The sequence below is a fragment of the Salvelinus fontinalis genome, chromosome 21 (assembly GCF_029448725.1).
Source record: "Salvelinus fontinalis isolate EN_2023a chromosome 21, ASM2944872v1, whole genome shotgun sequence".
In the NCBI taxonomy this organism is placed as follows: Eukaryota; Metazoa; Chordata; class Actinopteri; order Salmoniformes; family Salmonidae; genus Salvelinus; species Salvelinus fontinalis.
The window spans coordinates 4,383,182-4,405,536 of record NC_074685.1 but is presented as its reverse complement, the minus strand read 5'-3'; the positions used below and the strand labels follow the sequence as shown (position 1 = coordinate 4,405,536).

Here is a 22,355-nt window from a genome sequence, read left to right as displayed (position 1 = left end):
ACATTCCATCATTACTTTAAGACATGAAGGTCAGTCAATACGGAACATTTCAAGAACTTTGAAAGTTTCTTAAAGGGCAGTCACAAAAACCATCAAGCGCTATGATGAAACTGTCTCTCATGAGGACCACCACAGAAAAGGAAGACCCAGAGTTACCTAAGCTGTTGAGGATAAGTTCAGTAGAGTTACCAGCCTCAGAAATTGCAGCCCAAATAAATGTTTCACAGTTCAAGTAACAGACACATCTCAACATCAACTGTACAGAGAAGACTGCATGATTCAGGCCTTCATGGTCGAAATGCTGAAAATAAACCACTACTAAAGGACACCAAAAATAACAAGAGACTTGCTTGGGCCAAGAAACACGAGCAATGGACATCAGACCGGTGGAAATCTGTCCTTCAGTCTGATGAGTCCAAATTTGGATTTTTGGTTCCAACCGCTATGTCTTTGTGAGACACAGAGTAGGTGAACGGATGATCTCCGCATGTGTGGTTCCCACCGTGAAGCATGGAGGTGGTGGTGTGATGTTTTGTGAATGCTTTGCTGCTGACACTGTCTGTGATTTATTTAGAATTCAAGGCACACTTAACCAGCATGTCTACCACAGCATTCTACAGTGATACGCCATCCCATCTGGTTTGCGCTTAGTGGGACTATTATTTGTTTTTCAACAGGACAATGATCCAACACACACCTCCAGGCTGTGTAAGGTCTATTTGACCAAGAAGGAGAGTGATGAGTGCTTCATCAGATGACCTGGCCTCAACCCAATTGAGATGGCTTTGGATGAGTTGGACCGCAGAGTAAAGGAAAAGCAGCCAACACGTGCTCAGCACATTTGGGAACTCCTTAAAGACTGCATTCCAGGTGAAACTGGTTGAGAGAATGCCATGAGTGTGCAAAGCTGTCTTCAAGGAAAAGGGTGGCTACTTTGAAGAGTCTCAAATATAACATGTATTTTGAACACTTTTGGGGTTACTACCTGATTCCATATGTGTTATCTTATAGTTTTGATGTCTTCACTATTATTCTACAATGTAGAAAATAGTAAAAATAAATAAAAAACAATGAATGAGTAGCTGTGTCAAATTAATTGAATTATTCTGTAGACAAATGTGAGTGAGATAAACCTGACTTAGATGAACCTGACATATAGGACTGTGATGCAAATTGATGGAGTAAATTGGTCTTACATTGCTAATCACTGCTGTCCTCTCCTCCACTCAAACACTCACACACATATATTCCCTACATATTGAACTACTGACCAGGGTCCATAGCCCTGGTGAAAATAAATGCACTATGTAGCTATGGGCCCTGGTGAAAAGAAATGCACTATGTAGCTATGGGCCCTGGTCAGTAGATCACTATGTAGCTATTGGCCCTGGTGTAAAGAAATGTACTATGTAGCTATGGGCCCTGGTGAAAAGAAATGTACTATGTAGCTATGGGCCCTGGTGAAAAGAAATGTACTATGTAGCTATGGGCCCTGGTGAAAAGAAATGCACTATGTAGCTATGGGCCCTGGTGAAAAGAAATGTACTATGTAGCTATGGGCCCTGGTGAAAAGAAATGTACTATGTAGCTATGGGCCCTGGTGAAAAGAAATGTACTATGTAGCTATGGGCCCTGGTGAAAAGAAATGTACTATGTAGCTATGGGCCCTGGTCAGTAGTTCACTATGTAGCTATGTGCCCTGGTCCGTAGTTCACTATGTAGCTATGGGCCCTGGTCAGTAGTTCACTATGTAGCTATGGGCCCTGGTCAGTAGTTCACTATGTAGCTATGGGCCCTGGTCAGTAGTTCACTATGTAGCTATGTGCCCTGGTCCGTAGTTCACTATGTAGCTATGGGCCCTGGTCAGTAGTTCACTATGTAGCTATGGGCCCTGGTCAGTAGTTCACTATGTAGCTATGGGCCCTGGTCAGTAGTTCACTATGTAGCTATGGGCCCTGGTCAGTAGTTCACTATGTAGCTATGGGCCCTGGTCAGTAGTTCACTATGTAGCTATGGGCCCTGGTCCGTAGTTCACTATGTAGCTATGGGCCCTGGTCCGTAGTTCACTATGTAGCTATTTGCCCTGGTCAGTAGTTCACTATGTAGCTATGGGCCCTGGTCAGTAGTTCACTATGTAGCTATGTGCCCTGGTCAGTAGTTCAATTTGTAGCTATATGCCCTGGTCAGTAGTTCACTATGTAGCTATGTGCCCTGGTCAGTAGTTCACTATGTAGGGAATAGGGTGCTATGCGGGACACATCAAACAACAGACCAGTGTTCTAGTTGTTATTCAATGTTCATTGACATGCAGTAAAAAGCTATTAAAATGCCTAATGAGCAGGTCGTGTTTTGCTGTGCTGCTGTGACATAGCAGGTGGCAGTAAATAGCTATTAAAATGTCCCCTGGGATCTCTCTGTTAGTCTCTACCCCAGCATCATGACAGGATAGTGGTTAGATCTACACCCCCTGGTATCTCTCTATCAGCCTCATGAGTAGGTAGTGGGAGAGAGATACCAGGGGTTGTAGATCTAACCACTATGCTGCCATGATGCTGGGGTAGAGACTAATAGAGAGAGATACCAGGGGGTGTAGATCTAACCACTATGCTGCCATGATGCTGGGGTAGAGACTGATAGAGAGATACCAGGGGGTGAGATCTAACCACTATGCTGCCATGATGCTGGGGTAGAGACTGATAGAGAGATCCCAGTGGGTGTAGATCTAACCACTATGCTGCCATGATGCTGGGGTAGAGACTGATAGAGAGATACCAGGGGGTGTAGAGCTAACCACTATGCTGTCATGATGCTGGGGTAGAGACTGATAGAGAGAGATCCCAGGGGGTGTAGATCTAACCACTATGCTGCCATGATGCTAGGGTAGAGACTGATAGAGAGATACCAGGGGGTGTAGATCTAACCACTATGCTGCCATGATGCTGGGGTAGAGACTGATAGAGAGATATCCCAGGGGGTATAGATCTAACCACTATGCTGGGGTAGAGACTAATAGAGAGATACCAGGGGGTGTAGATCTAACCACTATGCTGCCATGATGCTGGTGTAGAGACTGATAGAGAGATCCCAGGGGGTGTAGAGCTAACCACTATGCTGCCATGATGCTGGGGTAGAGACTGATAGAGAGAGATCCCAGGGGGTGTAGATCTAACCACTATGCTGCCATGATGCTGGGGTAGAGACTGATAGAGAGATACCAGGGGGTGTAGATCTAACCACTATGCTGCCATGATGCTGGGGTAGAGACTGATAGAGAAATACCAGGGGGTGTAGATCTAACCACTATGCTGCCATGATGCTGGGGTAGAGACTAATAGAGAGATCCCAGGGGGTGTAGATCTAAACACTATGCTGCCATGATGCTGGGGTAGAGACTGATAGAGAGAGATCCCAGGGGGTGTAGATCTAACCACTATGCTGTAATGATGCTGGGCTAGAGACTAATAGAGAGATCCCAGGGGGTGTAGATCTAACCACTATGCTGCCATGATGCTGGGGTAGAGACTAATAGAGAGATACCAGGGGGTGTAGATCTAACCACTGTGCTGCCATGATGCTGGGGTAGAGACTGATAGAGAGATCCCAGGGGGTGTAGATCTAACCACTATGCTGCTATGATGCTGGGGTAGAGACTGATAGAGAGATCCCAGGGGGTGTAGATCTAACCACTATGCTGCCATGATGCTGGGGTAGAGACTAATAGAGAGATCCCAGGGGGTGTAGATCTAACCACTATGCCGCCATGATGCTGGGGTAGAGACTGATAGAGAGATCCCAGGGGGTGTAGATCTAACCACTATCCTGCCATGATGCTGGGGTAGAGACTGATAGAGATATCCCAGGGGGTGTAGATCTAACCACTATGCTGCCATGATGCTGGGGTAGAGACTGATAGAGAGAGATACCAGGGGGTGTAGATCTAACCACTATGCTGCCATGATGCTGGGGTAGAGACTAATAGAGAGAGATACCAGGGGGTGTAGATCTAACCACTATGCTGCCATGATGCTGGGGTAGAGACTAATAGAGAGAGATCCCAGGGGTTTTGCCCCTAGTACTACACAGCTAATTCAAATAACCAATTCATCTTCAAGCTTTGATATTTTGAAACAGCTGTGTAGTGCTAGGGCAAAAAATAAAAGGTGTGTGTGTGTGTGTGTGTGTGTGTGTGTGTGTGTGTGTGTGTGTGTGTGTGTGTGTGTGTGTGTGTGTGTGTGTGTGTGTGAAACGTGGTCATATGTTGTGATATTTTTGGGATAGATTGTTAATGGAGTGTGAATTTAGCTGCCCACGTTCCACAGGACAAGTTAATAAAAAAATATGAACATTTACTCCTCGAGTTGAAATCCCAAAAGCAGCATGAGGAGTGATGTCCGTGGCGCTGAATTAACAAACGCACACCGTTCCTTCTTCAACGGTCCATGGTTGTACTTTCTAAACTTGAGCGCTCTGTTCATACGCTACACACGGCAAAGACAATATGATGTTGATACTACACCAGTGTTAAAGCCTACAGACAGTATCTGCCTTACCTTACTCTGCCGTTTGAATACGTTCTGGACAACACTGATGACAGGAATCTGAAGCGTTGACGCGATGAATTCAATCTTCACCAGGTCGTCCCTGGTCTGAGGGAAAGCCATCATAGCAGAAACTCCTTGGACTATAACAGTATGACAAACACACTCCAGAAAAGACATAGGGTCTTCACAGACCGGGGTAGAGGAGGAGAACGTGGGTAATTCCCCGAGCCCCGCGTCCACAGCCATCACTACCTCCAGTGAGAGGTTATATGGTAACAAACCGACCATGCGATTCAACGTCTCCGTGGCTAATAGGATAGAGTCCCTCGGCATAAACACACTTCTCTCATTCCTATTGTACATGTTTCTACTTTTACCCCCCGTGTCCCTCTCCCCGTCCTTGTGTTGACTGTTTTCCGACGCCCTATTCGCTAGGCGTAAATCGTGTTCGTTGACACTTTTGGTAACATTTTCCAACTGTCTCTCCACTGCTTCCCTCGTGCCGCCGTGTATATCCCATTCATCCACGGGGACAGGGGCTTCTTTACCGCCTCTGAAGGTGGAAACGTGACTGAAGAGCCGCGGCTGCAGTTGCAGGGCCCCCACGCGCACCGTGTGCCCAATCCGCTTGAGGATTTGACAAGGCTGCGGGTGGGAGAGACACACTGGCATCAGAACGCACATCAGCAAGGTGCATGGTGCGAGCAAAGGGAGCAGCACAAACCGGACGAACGCAACCCAAATCCTGAGCCCCGTCATCACGCAACAGGGACCTCTGACCACACCGAAAAACGGATCTCCACTCGTTCCCCTGCCCCTCTTGATGTCCCAGCGCAGCACCGGCTAGATCTCTCCGTCTCCCATGTAAATGATCTCGGTCAGACACCAACAGGAGCGAGCACGGCCATAACTCACGCACAGACACAAAAATATTGGCCAAACTTGCAGCTTTTCATCTAAAAATATTAAAAATAAATGCATTTATATAAGAAATATGATCGAGTTTCCGTTTGGTTTGCAGGTCAATGGAAAATACCATATTAAGAAAAACAATGCAGATTTGGGAATGATCAACACATCGTTACAGTTTGGATATTATTCATAACTTATTGTTAGGTTCCCTCTCATTTTCTGTTAGTAAAATACGTTGACTTTCAAAAATAAATTCCATTATCATCCATTTGATCTGGAAAAAAAACCATCCGGTATTCTCTTTCTCCTTTCATCCACTAGACACTCTCCAAACGTCTGCCTAAAAAATACACTAATGAAGGCGCCCGCGGGTTTACCCTTCCTGCCACTTGTACTGAGAAAAAACATTTGTCACGGGACAGTTCACGTTTCGGTAAAACTGCAGCTGAAAAAAGACAAACTCCAAATTTGGTCTCGTTGACCAATCACTCTCCCTCGTCAGGAAGCAGTGAGCTTCAAGGAACCAACCACATAGTGAATTGCAATAGTGAAGTATGTGTTGTGTTTATTTTCTCCGAGAGTTTTTAAAGGGTTTGCGACAAATACGGTATCAATATCATTAGCAGTGGTGTGTATTCATGGATGCCAAAGGAAGACAGGCTTCCCCAAATATTTAACCAATAAAGTAATTAAAATGATGAAATAATTTATCTTTCAAATCAAACTTTATTTGTCTCGTGGCGAATTACAACACGTGTAGACTTTTACCGTGAAACGCTTACTTAACCAACAATGCAGTTCGAGAAGAGTTTAGAAAATATTTAGTAGACAAAGTAGACAAAAATAAAAAGTAAAATAAAAAAGTTACAATAAGAATAACAATAATGAGGTTACAGTTGAAGTCAGAAGTTTACATACACTTAGGTTGGAGTCATTAAATCTCGTTTTTCAACCACTCCACAAATCTCTTGTTAACAAACTATAGTTTTGGCAAGTCAGTTAGGACATCTACTTTGTGCATGACACATGTAATTTTTCCAACAATTGTTTACAGACAGATTATGTCACTTATAATTCACTGTATCACAATTCCAGAGGGTCAGAAGTTTACATACACTAAGTTTACTGTGCCTTTAAACAGCTTGGAAAATTCCAGAAAATGATGTCATGGCTTTAGAAGCTTCTGATGGGCTAATTTACATAATTTGAGTCAATTGGAGGTGTACCTGTGGATGTATTTCAAGGCATACCTTTAAACTCAGTGCCTCTTTGCTTGACATCATGGGAAAATCAAAGGAAATCAGCCAAGACCTCAGAAAAAAAATTGTAGACCTCCACAAGTCTGGTTCATCCTTGGGAGCAATTTCTAAACGACTGAAGGTACCACGTTCATCTGTACAAACAATAGTACGCAAGTATAAACACCATAGGACCACGCAGCCGTCATACCGCTCAGGAAAGAGATGCGTTTTGTCTCCTAGAGATGAACGTACTATTTTGCTAAAAGTGCAAATCAAACCCAGAAAAACAGCAAAGGATCTTGTGAAGATGCTGGAGGAAACAGGTACAAAAATATCTATATCCACAGTAAAATGTCGACATAACCTGAAAGGCCGCTCAGCTAGGAAGAAGCCACTGCTCCAAAACCACCATAAAAAAGCCAAACTACAGTTTGCAACTGCACATGAGGACAAATTTCGTACTTTTTGGAGAAATTTCCTCTGGTCTGATGAAATGTAAAAAAAAACTGTTTGGCCATATTGACCATCGTTATGTTTGGAGTAAAAAGGGGGAGGCTTGCAAGCCGAAGAACACCATCCCAACCGTGAAGCACGGGGGTGGCAGCATCATGTTGTGGGGGTGCTTTGCTGCAGGAGGGATTGGTGCACTTCACAAAATAGATTGAATCATAAGGAACACAAATTATGTGGATATATTGAGCAACATCTCAAGACATCAGTCAGGAAGTTAAAGCTCGGTCGCAAATGGGTCTTCCAAATGGACAATGACCCCAAGCATACTTCCAAAGTTGTGGCAAAATGGCTTAAGGACAACAAAGTCAAGGTATTGGAGTGGCCATCACAAATCCCTAACCTTTAATCCTAAAATTTGTGGGCAGAACTGAAAAAGCTTGTCCGAGCAAGGAGGCATACACACCTGACTCAGTTACACCAGCTCTTTCAGGAGGAATGGACCAAAATTCTCCCAACTTTTTGTGGGAAGCTTTTGGAAGGCTACCTGAAACGTTTGACCCAAGTTAAACAGTTTAAAGGCAATGCTACCAAATACTAACTGAGTGTATGTAAACTTCTGACCCACTGGGAATGTGATGAAAGAAATTAAAGCTGAAATAAATCATTCTCTGTACTATTATTCTGACTTGGCGCTTGCTGTGCGGTAGCAGAGAAAACAGATTAACTTGGGTGACTGGAGTCTCTGACAATTTTATGGGCTTTCCTATGACACCTCCTAATATATAGGTCCTGGATGGCAGGAAGCTTTGGCCCCAGTGATGTACTGGGCCGCTCACACTACCCTCTGTAGCGCCTTGCTCGATGCCGAGCAGTTGCCATACCAGGCGGTGATGCAACCGGTCAGGATGCTCTCTATGGTGCAGCTGTAGAACCTTTTGAGGATCTGGGGACCCATGTCAAATCTTTTCAGTCTCCGGAGTGCGAAAAGGTTTTGTCTTGCCCTCTTCACGACTGTCTTGGTATGTTTGAACCATGATAGTTTGTTGGTGATGTGGACACCAAGGAACTTAACTCTCGACCCGCTCCACTACAGCCTGTCGAGTAGAAACGGGGCCTGTTCAGCCCGCCTTTCCCTGTAGTCCACAATCAGCTCCTTAGTTTTGCTCACGTTGAGGGAGAGGTTGTTGTCCTGGCACCACACTGTCAGTTCTCTGACCTCCTCCCTATTGGCTGTCTCATCGTTGTCGGTGATCAGGCCTACCACAATTGTGTCATCAGTAAACTTAATGATGGTGTTGGAGTCATGTTTGGCCACGCAGTCGTAGGTGAACAGGGTATACAGGAGATGACTAAGTACACACCCGAGGGGACCCAGTGTTAAGGATCAGCGTGGCAGACGTGTTGTTGCCTATTCTTACCACCTGGGGGTGGCCTGTCAGGAAGTCCAGGATCCAGTTGCAGAGGGAGGTGTTTAGTCCCAGAGTACTTAGCTTAGTGATGAGCTTCGTGGGCTCTATGGTGTTGAACGCTGAGCTGTAGTCAATGAATAGCATTCTCATAATTGTGTTCCTTTAGTCCAGGTGGGAAAGGGCGGTGTGGAGTGCGATTGAGATTGCATTCTGTGGATCTGTTGGGGCGGTATGCGAATTGGAGTGGGTCTAGGGTGTCCGGGAGGATGCTGTTGATGTGAGCCAAGACCAACCTTTCAATGCACTTCATGGCTACAGACGCGAGTGCTACGGGGTGGTAATCATTTAGGCAGGTTACCTTCGCTTCCTTGGGCACAGGGACTACGGTGGTCTCCATGAAACATGTAGGTATTACAGACTCGGTCAGGGAGAGGTTGAAAATGTCAGTGAAGACACTTGCCAGTTGGTCCTTGCATGCATTGAGTACACGTCCTGGTAATCCGCCTGGCTCAGCGGCTTTGTGAATCTTGACCTGTTTAAAGGTTTTGTTCACATCGGCTACCGAGAGCATTATCACACAGTCATCCAGAACAGCTGGTGCTCTCGTGCATGCTTTGGTGTTGCTTGCCTCAAGGTGAGCATAAAAGGCATTTAGCTTGACTTGTAGGCTCACGTCACTAGGCAGCTCGCAACTGGGTTTCTCTTTGTAGTCCGTAATAGTTTTCAAGCCCTGCCACATCAAACGAGCTTCAGAGCCCATTTAGTAGGATTCAATCTTAATCCTGTATTGACGCTTTGCTTGTTTGATGGTTCGTCTGAGGCCATAGCGGGATTTCTTATAAGCGCCCAGATTAGTCTCCCGCTCCTTGAAAGCGGCAGCTCTAGCCTTTAGCTCGATGCTTTCATCTCTATCTTTGTGTTTTCATTATTTTCCATCAATTCGCAACTGGGTGAACATCACCAGAGAAATCATCTGTCTCAGTTTGTGTAGCCCATGTATTTGATGTTGTCTGGACCAAAATAGTGTGACATGTTGGCATTGCTGTAGCATTTAATTGATTGATGCCATTAAACATTTGGTCTCCCTTGATAATAAGATTAATAAAATAATTGGCCAATCAGCATTTAGTTGGTCTCACCTATGGGTTGTCCTAGCGCAACAAAACACCCCCCAAGAGAGACCAGTTTGGATTTGGCTTCAGACCAATCAAATCACATCCTAAGCAAAACATCATTGTCAGAAAAACATGTCTGTTTCTGGTGTTGATGTCCTGAAGTAGCTTGCTAAATCATCTCTTTCCTAAAACCCCATGGACGGGGATTTGGACGGGGATTTGGACTTGTGGTTTTGACTTCATTATATGTATTATATGGCCGATGATTATGACGGTGATTCTGATCTAGCCATACATGAATATGTTATGCCACTGGCCTGATGACTGAAGTTCAATATGTAGCCTAGATGTAGGCTACAGGCCAATGATTATGATGGTGATTCTGATCTAGCCATACATGAATATGTTATGCCACTGGCCTGATGATTGAAGTTCAATATGTAGCCTAGATGTAGCCTAGTAGGCTCATGTTAACTAGCTAGCTAACTTAGTTGGTTCATTGTTGCCCACTTGAGGAAGTTAGGCTAGCAAGCGTTTTAGCTAGGTAGCCTACGACAACAAAAACTAAAAGTGTACTGTATGACAGAGATATAGACTGTTTTGCCAACATGAAAGAGAGGAGGAGGCTGTCTGCAAGTTTGGGTGAGTCAACATTTTTTGATTTCCTTGCTCACTAACACACAGTCTTGTACAACTAACCTTGTGGGGACACAATTCAGTCCAATTCAAAATACTATTTTCCCTAACCCTAACCCCTAACTCTAAACCTAAACCTAATTGACACTAATTCTAACTTTAACCCTAAACCCCCTAGAAATAGCATTTGACCATGTCGGGATTAACAAAATGTCCCCAGTTTGTTTACTATTCTTGTGGAGACTTCAAGTGCTACTGATCAGTTGTACTATAAAACAAGATATACAGTACCAGTCAAAGGTTTGGACACATCTTCCCATTCCAAGGTTTTTCTTTATTTGTACTATTTTCTACATTGTAGAATAATAGAGAAGACATCACAACTATTAAATAACAAATATAAATATATTTAATATTTGAGATTCTACAAAGTAGCATTTGCCTTGTTGACAGCTTTGCCGGATCCCAATGTTGATATTGTCACGCCTACACCCGCTCCCCCTCTCCAGCACTTGACGACACGGACCAGAAACCACCGGTCCTGCTCCCCATTATTACGCACACCTTCATCATCACCTTGATCACCTTCCCTTTATTTAGCCCTCAGTAGCCTCAGTCATCAGGCACTATTGGTTTGTTTTCATGTTCAGTACACTGTTATTAAACTCTCCTTCTGCACCTGCTTCCCGACTCCCTGCGTAATCGTGAGAGAATACTGCCTCACAGTATGGAAGTAGCAGAAGATAAAACCATCTTCCAGACTGTCAACGAACAGGCTCATCTACTCCACCAACACCACGACCGACTGGCGCACCTGGGTACGGCCATGGAGGAGGTCCTCCGTGTTCTCCACCACATCGACACCACCAGCGAGGGCCTCCTACCATGGGTCGCCACAGTGAACCAGTCCCCCAGCCTACCCAGCCGTCTGCCCAGATCAGCGATTCCCGACTGCCCTTCCGGAGAAGTATGACTGTACTCCATTAAAAAATGCCTTGGCTTCCTACTCCAGTGCTCCCTCTATTTCACCCATCAGACTGGAGCCCCCACCACCGAGAGGTCCAAGGTTGCCATGGTCATTTTCCCTACTGACCGGGCGGGCGTTGGAGTGGGCTACGGCCGTCTCGGAGAGAGGAGAGGAAGAGCTGGGTTCCTATGAGAGGTTCATGGCTCTGTTCAGGGCAGTCTTCGCAGAGAGGGAGGTGAGCGACTTCTCCAACTCCAGCAAGATGCCCAGACTGCTGCGGAGTACGCCCTCACTTTTCAGATTGTGGCAACCTCCAGCGGATGGAATGAGCCGGCGCTCTGCACTCTATTCAGGTGAGGACTGCGAAAGAGGTCCAGACGGAGTTGGCGTGTCGGGATGACAACCTATCTGCCTGGATAATCTTCTCCGGGAGCACCGGTGCCCACCTCACCACTCGCCTCCCTCCTTTGTCTGTCCTGAGGCAGAGCCTGAAACCATGGAGGTAGTGGTCACACACCACTCGGCAGAGACAGCTGTCCCTATTGCGGCCAGGAGGGGAATCAGCTTGGGCTGTGTCCGGTGCATCCCAACCCGGGGTCTACTAGGGCAGAGGGGTATCCCTATATCCTTCCGTCTCTCAGGGTAGGATATCATCGTTTTCCGCCAAACCCTTTCTGGTTCCCATTTCACTGGCTAGCTGTCCCTCAATGTTGTGTCTACGGCTCTAGTGGTATCCGGTGCCGCGGGGAATTTCATCGACCAACCCCTCGCATCCTCCCTGAACATAACCCCATACCTGCTCTACTCTCCTTTTCTGGTCCAAGCCCTGGATAAGTTACCATTGGGATCTGGCACAATCACGCACATCATAGCACCCCTCACTCTCACCAATGGAACCATGCACCAGAGATGCCTTCTCTTCCTCATCACCACCGCACCTGGACACAAAGTAATCCTCTGCCTCCCTTGTCTCAACCCCACTATCTCCTGGTCGAGGATGAAAGTCACCGCCTGGGGACCAGGATGCCGGAGGACCTGCTTTCCAGTACTCTGTGGTTCCATGCCGGTTGAGAGTCCTGTAACTGCCCTCCAGTCCATCAATCGGTCCTCCCGTATCGTTGGCCGTGTTTTGGGAAGTAGATGTGGACATCCATCAGGCTCTAGAAAGGGAACCCGTACCTGCCCTCTAGAATGCATCTACGTCTCCACGGGGGTGAAAGGTCGGCTGTTGACCTGAGAACACACACCCAGGTATCCAGCAGCGAGGGCTGCGAGGGCTGCTCCCATGCCTCAAGTGGCCTTTGTCCCATCTGCCCATTGACTTAGTTTCTGATATACCCCCGTATGTTGGTATTGCCACGGTTATGTTTTGTTTTGGACCAATTCTCAGAATCCTGCGGTTGAATCCCTCTCTCTGGACTCCCTACCACTCTCCAGGTCGCTGAGGCACTGTTTCAGCAGGTCTTCCAGCACTATGGCCTTCCGGAGGACATCGTCTCTGACCGTGGCCAACAATTCGCGTCACGGGTATGGAGAGTCTTCATGGAGAAGCTGGGGGCCATGACCAACCTCACATCCGGGTACCAACCTCAGTCCAATGGACAGGTGGAGAGGACAAACCAGGAGCTGGGGAGGTCCCTAAGGATTCTCTGACTGGACCGACATGGGGAGTGGGCCCGGTTCATTTCCTGGGCGGAGTATACCCAGAACTCACTTCATCACTCCTCCACCGGGCTGACTCCTTTCCAATGTGTCCTGGTATATCAGCCGGACTCTGTGGACTCAGAGCAAGACCAAGGCCTCTGCAGTGGACGAGTGGTTCCAGTGGAACACCGCCGACAGAGCAAGACCAAGGCCTCTGACGAGTGGTTCCAGGGGAACACCGCCGACAGAGCAAGACCAAGGCCTCTGACGAGTGGTTCCAGTGGAACACCGCCGACAGAGCAAGACCAAGGCCTCTGCAGTGGACGAGTGGTTCCAGGGGAACACCGCCGACAGAGCAAGACCAAGGCCTCTGCAGTGGACGAGTGGTTCCAGGGGAACACCGCCGACAGAGCAAGACCAAGGCCTCTGCAGTGGACGAGTGGTTCCAGTGGAACACCGCCGACAGAGCAAGACCAAGGCCTCTGCAGTGGACGAGTGGTTCCAGGGGAACACCGCCGACAGAGCAAGACCAAGGCCTCTGCAGTGGACGAGTGGTTCCAGTGGAACACCGCCGACAGAGCAAGACCAAGGCCTCTGCAGTGGACGAGTGGTTCCAGTGGAACACCGCCGACAGAGCAAGACCAAGGCCTCTGCAGTGGACGAGTGGTTCCAGGGGAACACCGCCGACAGAGCAAGACCAAGGCCTCTGCAGTGGACGAGTGGTTCCAGTGGAACACTGCCGACAGAGCAAGACCAAGGCCTCTGCAGTGGACGAGTGGTTGCAGTGGAACACCGCCGACAGAGCAAGACCAAGGCCTCTGACGAGTGGTTCCAGGGGAACACCGCCGACAGAGCAAGACCAAGGCCTCTGCAGTGGACGAGTGGTTCCAGTGGAACACCGCCGACAGAGCAAGACCAAGGCCTCTGACGAGTGGTTCCAGTGGAACAACGCCGACAGAGCAAGACCAAGGCCTCTGCAGTGGACGAGTGGTTCCAGTGGAACACCGCCGACAGAGCAAGACCAAGGCCTCTGCAGTGGACGAGTGGTTCCAGGGGAACACCGCCGACAGAGCAAGACCAAGGCCTCTGCAGTGGACGAGTGGTTCCAGTGGAACACCGCCGACAGAGCAAGACCAAGGCCTCTGCAGTGGACGAGTGGTTCCAGGGGAACACCGTCGACAGAGCAAGACCAAGGCCTCTGCAGTGGACGAGTGGTTCCAGGGGAACACCGCCGACAGAGCAAGACCAAGGCCTCTGCAGTGGACGAGTGGTTCCAGTGGAACACCGCCGACAGAGCAAAACCAAGGCCTCTGCAGTGGACGAGTGGTTCCAGTGGAACACCGCCGACAGAGCAAGACCAAGGCCTCTGACGAGTGGTTCCAGTGGAACACCGCCGACAGAGCAAGACCAAGGCCTCTGACGAGTGGTTCCAGTGGAACACCGCCGACAGAGCAAGACCAAGGCCTCTGACGAGTGGTTCCAGGGGAACACCGCCGACAGAGCAAGACCAAGGCCTCTGACGAGTGGTTCCAGTGGAACACCGCCGACAGAGCAAGACCAAGGCCTCTGCAGTGGACGAGTGGTTCCAGTGGAACACCGCCGACAGAGCAAGACCAAGGCCTCTGCAGTGGACGAGTGGTTCCAGGGGAACACCGCCGACAGAGCAAGACCAAGGCCTCTGCAGTGGACGAGTGGTTCCAGGGGAACACCGCCGACAGAGCAAGACCAAGGCCTCTGCAGTGGACGAGTGGTTCCAGGGGAACACCGCCGACAGAGCAAGACCAAGGCCTCTGCAGTGGACGAGTGGATCCAGGGGAACACCGCCGACAGAGCAAGACCAAGGCCTCTGCAGTGGACGAGTGGTTCCAGTGGAACACCGCCGACAGAGCAAGACCAAGGCCTCTGCAGTGGACGAGTGGTTCCAGTGGAACACCGCCGACAGAGCAAGACCAAGGCCTCTGTAGTGGACGAGTGGTTCCAGGGGAACACCGCCGACAGAGCAAGACCAAGGCCTCTGACGAGTGGTTCCAGGGGAACACCGCCGACAGAGCAAGACCAAGGCCTCTGACGAGTGGTTCCAGTGGAACACCGCCGACAGAGCAAGACCAAGGCCTCTGCAGTGGACGAGTGGTTCCAGTGGAACACCGCCGACAGAGCAAGACCAAGGCCTCTGCAGTGGACGAGTGGTTCCAGTGGAACACCGCCGACAGAGCAAGACCAAGGCCTCTGCAGTGGACGAGTGGTTCCAGTGGAACACCGCCGACAGAGCAAGACCAAGGCCTCTGCAGTGGACGAGTGGTTCCAGGGGAACACCGCCGACAGAGCAAGACCAAGGCCTCTGCAGTGGACGAGTGGTTCCAGTGGAACACCGCCGACAGAGCAAGACCAAGGCCTCTGACGAGTGGTTCCAGTGGAACACCGCCGACAGAGCAAGACCAAGGCCTCTGCAGTGGACGAGTGGTTCCAGTGGAACACCGCCGACAGAGCAAGACCAAGGCCTCTGCAGTGGACGAGTGGTTCCAGGGGAACACCGCCGACAGAGCAAGACCAAGGCCTCTGCAGTGGACGAGTGGTTCCAGTGGAACACCGCCGACAGAGCAAGACCAAAGCCTCTGCAGTGGACGAGTGGTTCCAGGGGAACACCGCCGACAGAGCAAGACCAAGGCCTCTGCAGTGGACGAGTGGTTCCAGGGGAACACCGCCGACAGAGCAAGACCAAGGCCTCTGCAGTGGACGAGTGGTTCCAGTGGAACACCGCCGACAGAGCAAGACCAAGGCCTCTGCAGTGGACGAGTGGTTCCAGTGGAACACCGCCGACAGAGCAAGACCAAGGCCTCTGACGAGTGGTTCCAGTGGAACACCGCCGACAGAGCAAGACCAAGGCCTCTGACGAGTGGTTCCAGTGGAACACCGCCGACAGAGCAAGACCAAGGCCTCTGACGAGTGGTTCCAGTGGAACACCGCCGACAGAGCAAGACCAAGGCCTCTGCAGTGGACGAGTGGTTCCAGTGGAACACCGCCGACAGAGCAAGACCAAGGCCTCTGCAGTGGACGAGTGGTTCCAGGGGAACACCGCCGACAGAGCAAGACCAAGGCCTCTGCAGTGGACGAGTGGTTCCAGGGGAACACCGCCGACAGAGCAAGACCAAGGCCTCTGCAGTGGACGAGTGGTTCCAGGGGAACACCGCCGACAGAGCAAGACCAAGGCCTCTGCAGTGGACGAGTGGATCCAGGGGAACACCGCCGACAGAGCAAGACCAAGGCCTCTGCAGTGGACGAGTGGTTCCAGTGGAACACCGCCGACAGAGCAAGACCAAGGCCTCTGCAGTGGACGAGTGGTTCCAGTGGAACACCGCCGACAGAGCAAGACCAAGGCCTCTGCAGTGGACGAGTGGTTCCAGGGGAACACCGCCGACAGAGCAAGACCAAGGCCTCTGACGAGTGGTTCCAGGGGAACACCGCCGACAGAGCAAGACCAAGGCCTCTGACGAGTGGTTCCAGTGGAACACCGCCGACAGAGCAAGACCAAGGCCTCTGCAGTGGACGAGTGGTTCCAGTGGAACACCGCCGACAGAGCAAGACCAAGGCCTCTGCAGTGGACGAGTGGTTCCAGTGGAACACCGCCGACAGAGCAAGACCAAGGCCTCTGCAGTGGACGAGTGGTTCCAGTGGAACACCGCCGACAGAGCAAGACCAAGGCCTCTGCAGTGGACGAGTGGTTCCAGTGGAACACCGCCGACAGAGCAAGACCAAGGCCTCTGCAGTGGACGAGTGGTTCCAGGGGAACACCGCCGACAGAGCAAGACCAAGGCCTCTGCAGTGGACGAGTGGTTCCAGGGGAACACCGCCGACAGAGCAAGACCAAGGCCTCTGCAGTGGACGAGTGGTTCCAGGGGAACATCGCCGACAGAGCAAGACCAAGGCCTCTGCAGTGGACGAGTGGTTCCAGGGGAACACCGCCGACAGAGCAAGACCAAGGCCTCTGCAGTGGACGAGTGGTTCCAGGGGAACACCGCCGACAGAGCAAGACCAAGGCCTCTGCAGTGGACGAGTGGTTCCAGGGGAACACCGCCGACAGAGCAAGACCAAGGCCTCTGCAGTGGACGAGTGGTTCCAGTGGAACACCGCCGACAGAGCAAGACCAAGGCCTCTGCAGTGGACGAGTGGTTCCAGTGGAACACCGCCGACAGAGCAAGGCCAAGGCCTCTGCAGTGGACGAGTGGTTCCAGGGGAACACCGCCGACAGAGCAAGACCAAGGCCTCTGCAGTGGACGAGTGGTTCCAGGGGAACACCGCCGACAGAGCAAAACCAAGGCCTCTGCAGTGGACGAGTGGTTCCAGTGGAACACCGCCGACAGAGCAAGACCAAGGCCTCTGCAGTGGACGAGTGGTTCCAGTGGAACACCGCCGACAGAGCAAGGCCAAGGCCTCTGCAGTGGACGAGTGGTTCCAGGGGAACACCGCCGACAGAGCAAGACCAAGGCCTCTGCAGTGGACGAGTGGTTCCAGGGGAACACCGCCGACAGAGCAAAACCAAGGCCTCTGCAGTGGACGAGTGGTTCCAGGGGAACACCGCCGACAGAGCAAGACCAAGGCCTCTGCAGTGGACGAGTGGTTCCAGTGGAACACCGCCGACAGAGCAAGACCAAGGCCTCTGCAGTGGACGAGTGGTTCCAGGGGAACACCGCCGACAGAGCAAGACCAAGGCCTCTGCAGTGGACGAGTGGTTCCAGGGGAACACCGCCGACAGAGCAAGACCAAGGCCTCTGCAGTGGACGAGTGGTTCCAGGGGAACACCGCCGACAGAGCAAGACCAAGGCCTCTGCAGTGGACGAGTGGTTCCAGGGGAACACCGCCGACAGAGCAAGACCAAGGCCTCTGCAGTGGACGAGTGGTTCCAGTGGAACACCGCCGACAGAGCAAGACCAAGGCCTCTGCAGTGGACGAGTGGTTCCAGGGGAACACCGCCGACAGAGCAAGGCCAAGGCCTCTGCAGTGGACGAGTGGTTCCAGTGGAACACCGCCGACAGAGCAAGGCCAAGGCCTCTGCAGTGGACGAGTGGTTCCAGTGGAACACCGCCGACAGAGCAAGACCAAGGCCTCTGCAGTGGACGAGTGGTTCCAGTGGAACACCGCCGACAGAGCAAGACCAAGGCCTCTGCAGTGGACGAGTGGTTCCAGGGGAACACCGCCGACAGAGCAAGACCAAGGCCTCTGCAGTGGACGAGTGGTTCCAGTGGAACACCGCCGACAGAGCAAGACCAAGGCCTCTGCAGTGGACGAGTGGTTCCAGGGGAACACCGCCGACAGAGCAAGACCAAGGCCTCTGCAGTGGACGAGTGGTTCCAGTGGAACACCGCCGACAGAGCAAGACCAAGTCCTCTGACGAGTGGTTCCAGGGGAACACCGCCGACAGAGCAAGACCAAGGCCTCTGCAGTGGACGAGTGGTTCCAGGGGAACACCGCCGACAGAGCAAGACCAAGGCCTCTGCAGTGGACGAGTGGTTCCAGTGGAACACCGCCGACAGAGCAAGACCAAGGCCTCTGCAGTGGACGAGTGGTTCCAGGGGAACACCGCCGACAGAGCAAGACCAAGGCCTCTGCAGTGGACGAGTGGTTCCAGGGGAACACCGCCGACAGAGCAAGACCAAGGCTTCTGCAGTGGACGAGTGGTTCCAGTGGAACACCGCCGACAGAGCAAGGCCAAGGCCTCTGCAGTGGACGAGTGGTTCCAGTGGAACACCGCCGACAGAGCAAGACCAAGGCCTCTGCAGTGGACGAGTGGTTCCAGTGGAACACCGCCGACAGAGCAAGACCAAGGCCTCTGCAGTGGACGAGTGGTTCCAGGGGAACACCGCCGACAGAGCAAGACCAAGGCCTCTGCAGTGGACGAGTGGTTCCAGGGGAACACCGCCGACAGAGCAAGACCAAGGCCTCTGCAGTGGACGAGTGGTTCCAGGGGAACACCGCCGACAGAGCAAGACCAAGGCCTCTGACGAGTGGTTCCAGGGGAACACCGCCGACAGAGCAAGACCAAGGCCTCTGCAGTGGACGAGTGGTTCCAGTGGAACACCGCCGACAGAGCAAGACCAAGGCCTCTGCAGTTGACGAGTGGTTCCAGTGGAACACCGCCGACAGAGCAAGACCAAGGCCTCTGCAGTGGACGAGTGGTTCCAGGGGAACACCGCCGACAGAGCAAGACCAAGGCCTCTGCAGTGGACGAGTGGTTCCAGGGGAACACCGCCGACAGAGCAAGACCAAGGCCTCTGCAGTGGACGAGTGGTTCCAGGGGAACACCGCCGACAGAGCAAGACCAAGGCCTCTGCAGTGGACGAGTGGTTCCAGGGGAACACCGCCGACAGAGCAAGACCAAGGCCTCTGCAGCGGACGAGTGGTTCCAGGGGAACACCGCCGACAGAGCAAGACCAAGGCCTCTGCAGCGGACGAGTGGTTCCAGTGGAACACCGCCGACAGAGCAAGACCAAGGCCTCTGCAGTGGACGAGTGGTTCCAGGGGAACACCGCCGACAGAGCAAGACCAAGGCCTCTGACGAGTGGTTCCAGGGGAACACCGCCGACAGAGCAAGACCAAGGCCTCTGCAGTGGACGAGTGGTTCCAGTGGAACACCGCCGACAGAGCAAGACCAAGGCCTCTGCAGTGGACGAGTGGTTCCAGTGGAACACCGCCGACAGAGCAAGACCAAGGCCTCTGCAGTGGACGAGTGGTTCCAGGGGAACACCGCCGACAGAGCAAGACCAAGGCCTCTGCAGTGGACGAGTGGTTCCAGGGGAACACCGCCGACAGAGCAAGACCAAGGCCTCTGCAGCGGACGAGTGGTTCCAGGGGAACACCGCCGACAGAGCAAGACCAAGGCCTCTGCAGCGGACGAGTGGTTCCAGGGGAACACCGCCGACAGAGCAAGACCAAGGCCTCTGCAGCGGACGAGTGGTTCCAGTGGAACACCGCCGACAGAGCAAGACCAAGGCCTCTGCAGCGGACGAGTGGTTCCAGGGGAACACCGCCGACAGAGCAAGACCAAGGCCTCTGCAGCGGACGAGTGGTTCCAGGGGAACACCGCCGGCAGAGCAAGACCAAGGCCTCTGCAGTGGACGAGTGGTTCCAGGGGAACACCGCCGACAGAGCAAGACCAAGGCCTCTGCAGTGGACGAGTGGTTCCAGGGGAACACCGCCGACAGAGCAAGACCAAGGCCTCTGCAGTGGACGAGTGGTTCCAGGGGAACACCGCCGACAGAGCAAGACCAAGGCCTCTGCAGTGGACGAGTGGTTCCAGTGGAACACCGCCGACAGAGCAAGACCAAGGCCTCTGCAGTGGACGAGTGGTTCCAGTGGAACACCGCCGACAGAGCAAGGCCAAGGCCTCTGCAGTGGACGAGTGGTTCCAGGGGAACACCGCCGACAGAGCAAGACCAAGGCCTCTGCAGTGGACGAGTGGTTCCAGGGGAACACCGCCGACAGAGCAAAACCAAGGCCTCTGCAGTGGACGAGTGGTTCCAGTGGAACACCGCCGACAGAGCAAGACCAAGGCCTCTGCAGTGGACGAGTGGTTCCAGTGGAACACCGCCGACAGAGCAAGGCCAAGGCTTCTGCAGTGGACGAGTGGTTCCAGGGGAACACCGCCGACAGAGCAAGACCAAGGCCTCTGCAGTGGACGAGTGGTTCCAGGGGAACACCGCCGACAGAGCAAAACCAAGGCCTCTGCAGTGGACGAGTGGTTCCAGGGGAACACCGCCGACAGAGCAAGACCAAGGCCTCTGCAGTGGACGAGTGGTTCCAGTGGAACACCGCCGACAGAGCAAGACCAAGGCCTCTGCAGTGGACGAGTGGTTCCAGGGGAACACCGCCGACAGAGCAAGACCAAGGCCTCTGCAGTGGACGAGTGGTTCCAGGGGAACACCGCCGACAGAGCAAGACCAAGGCCTCTGCAGTGGACGAGTGGTTCCAGGGGAACACCGCCGACAGAGCAAGACCAAGGCCTCTGCAGTGGACGATTGGTTCCAGGGGAACACCGCCGACAGAGCAAGGCCAAGGCCTCTGCAGTGGACGAGTGGTTCCAGGGGAACACCGCCGACAGAGCAAGACCAAGGCCTCTGCAGTGGACGAGTGGTTCCAGGGGAACACCGCCGACAGAGCAAGACCAAGGCCTCTGCAGTGGACGAGTGGTTCCAGTGGAACACCGCCGACAGAGCAAGACCAAGGCCTCTGCAGTGGACGAGTGGTTCCAGGGGAACACCGCCGACAGAGCAAGGCCAAGGCCTCTGCAGTGGACGAGTGGTTCCAGTGGAACACCGCCGACAGAGCAAGGCCAAGGCCTCTGCAGTGGACGAGTGGTTCCAGTGGAACACCGCCGACAGAGCAAGACCAAGGCCTCTGCAGTGGACGAGTGGTTCCAGTGGAACACCGCCGACAGAGCAAGACCAAGGCCTCTGCAGTGGACGAGTGGTTCCAGGGGAACACCGCCGACAGAGCAAGACCAAGGCCTCTGCAGTGGACGAGTGGTTCCAGTGGAACACCGCCGACAGAGCAAGACCCAGGCCTCTGCAGTGGACGAGTGGTTCCAGGGGAACACCGCCGACAGAGCAAGACCAAGGCCTCTGCAGTGGACGAGTGGTTCCAGTGGAACACCGCCGACAGAGCAAGACCAAGGCCTCTGACGAGTGGTTCCAGGGGAACACCGCCGACAGAGCAAGACCAAGGCCTCTGCAGTGGACGAGTGGTTCCAGGGGAACACCGCCGACAGAGCAAGACCAAGGCCTCTGCAGTGGACGAGTGGTTCCAGTGGAACACCGCCGACAGAGCAAGACCAAGGCCTCTGCAGTGGACGAGTGGTTCCAGGGGAACACCGCCGACAGAGCAAGACCAAGGCCTCTGCAGTGGACGAGTGGTTCCAGGGGAACACCGCCGACAGAGCAAGACCAAGGCCTCTGCAGTGGACGAGTGGTTCCAGTGGAACACCGCCGACAGAGCAAGGCCAAGGCCTCTGCAGTGGACGAGTGGTTCCAGTGGAACACCGCCGACAGAGCAAGACCAAGGCCTCTGCAGTGGACGAGTGGTTCCAGTGGAACACCGCCGACAGAGCAAGACCAAGGCCTCTGCAGTGGACGAGTGGTTCCAGGGGAACACCGCCGACAGAGCAAGACCAAGGCCTCTGCAGTGGACGAGTGGTTCCAGTGGAACACCGCCGACAGAGCAAGACCAAGGCCTCTGCAGTGGACGAGTGGTTCCAGGGGAACACCGCCGACAGAGCAAGACCAAGGCCTCTGCAGTGGATGAGTGGTTCCAGGGGAACACCGCCGACAGAGCAAGACCAAGGCCTCTGACGAGTGGTTCCAGGGGAACACCGCCGACAGAGCAAGACCAAGGCCTCTGCAGTGGACGAGTGGTTCCAGTGGAACACCGCCGACAGAGCAAGACCAAGG

The 22,355-nt window shown here is 52.7% G+C and overlaps 1 protein-coding gene across 1 annotated transcript in view; it reads right to left on the bottom strand.

Annotated features, from left to right (window-relative positions):
• LOC129818063 (glutamate receptor ionotropic, NMDA 3A-like) overlaps positions 1-5,830 on the bottom strand; it is a 119,051-nt gene extending 113,221 nt beyond the window's left edge. Inside the window, exon 1 of the mRNA XM_055873606.1 lies at positions 4,551-5,830. Coding sequence (XP_055729581.1) covers positions 4,551-5,300 — 750 coding nt within the window. The 5' untranslated portion in view covers positions 5,301-5,830. The remainder of the gene's footprint in view (positions 1-4,550) is intronic.
• Between the last annotated feature and the right edge of the window lie 16,525 nt (positions 5,831-22,355).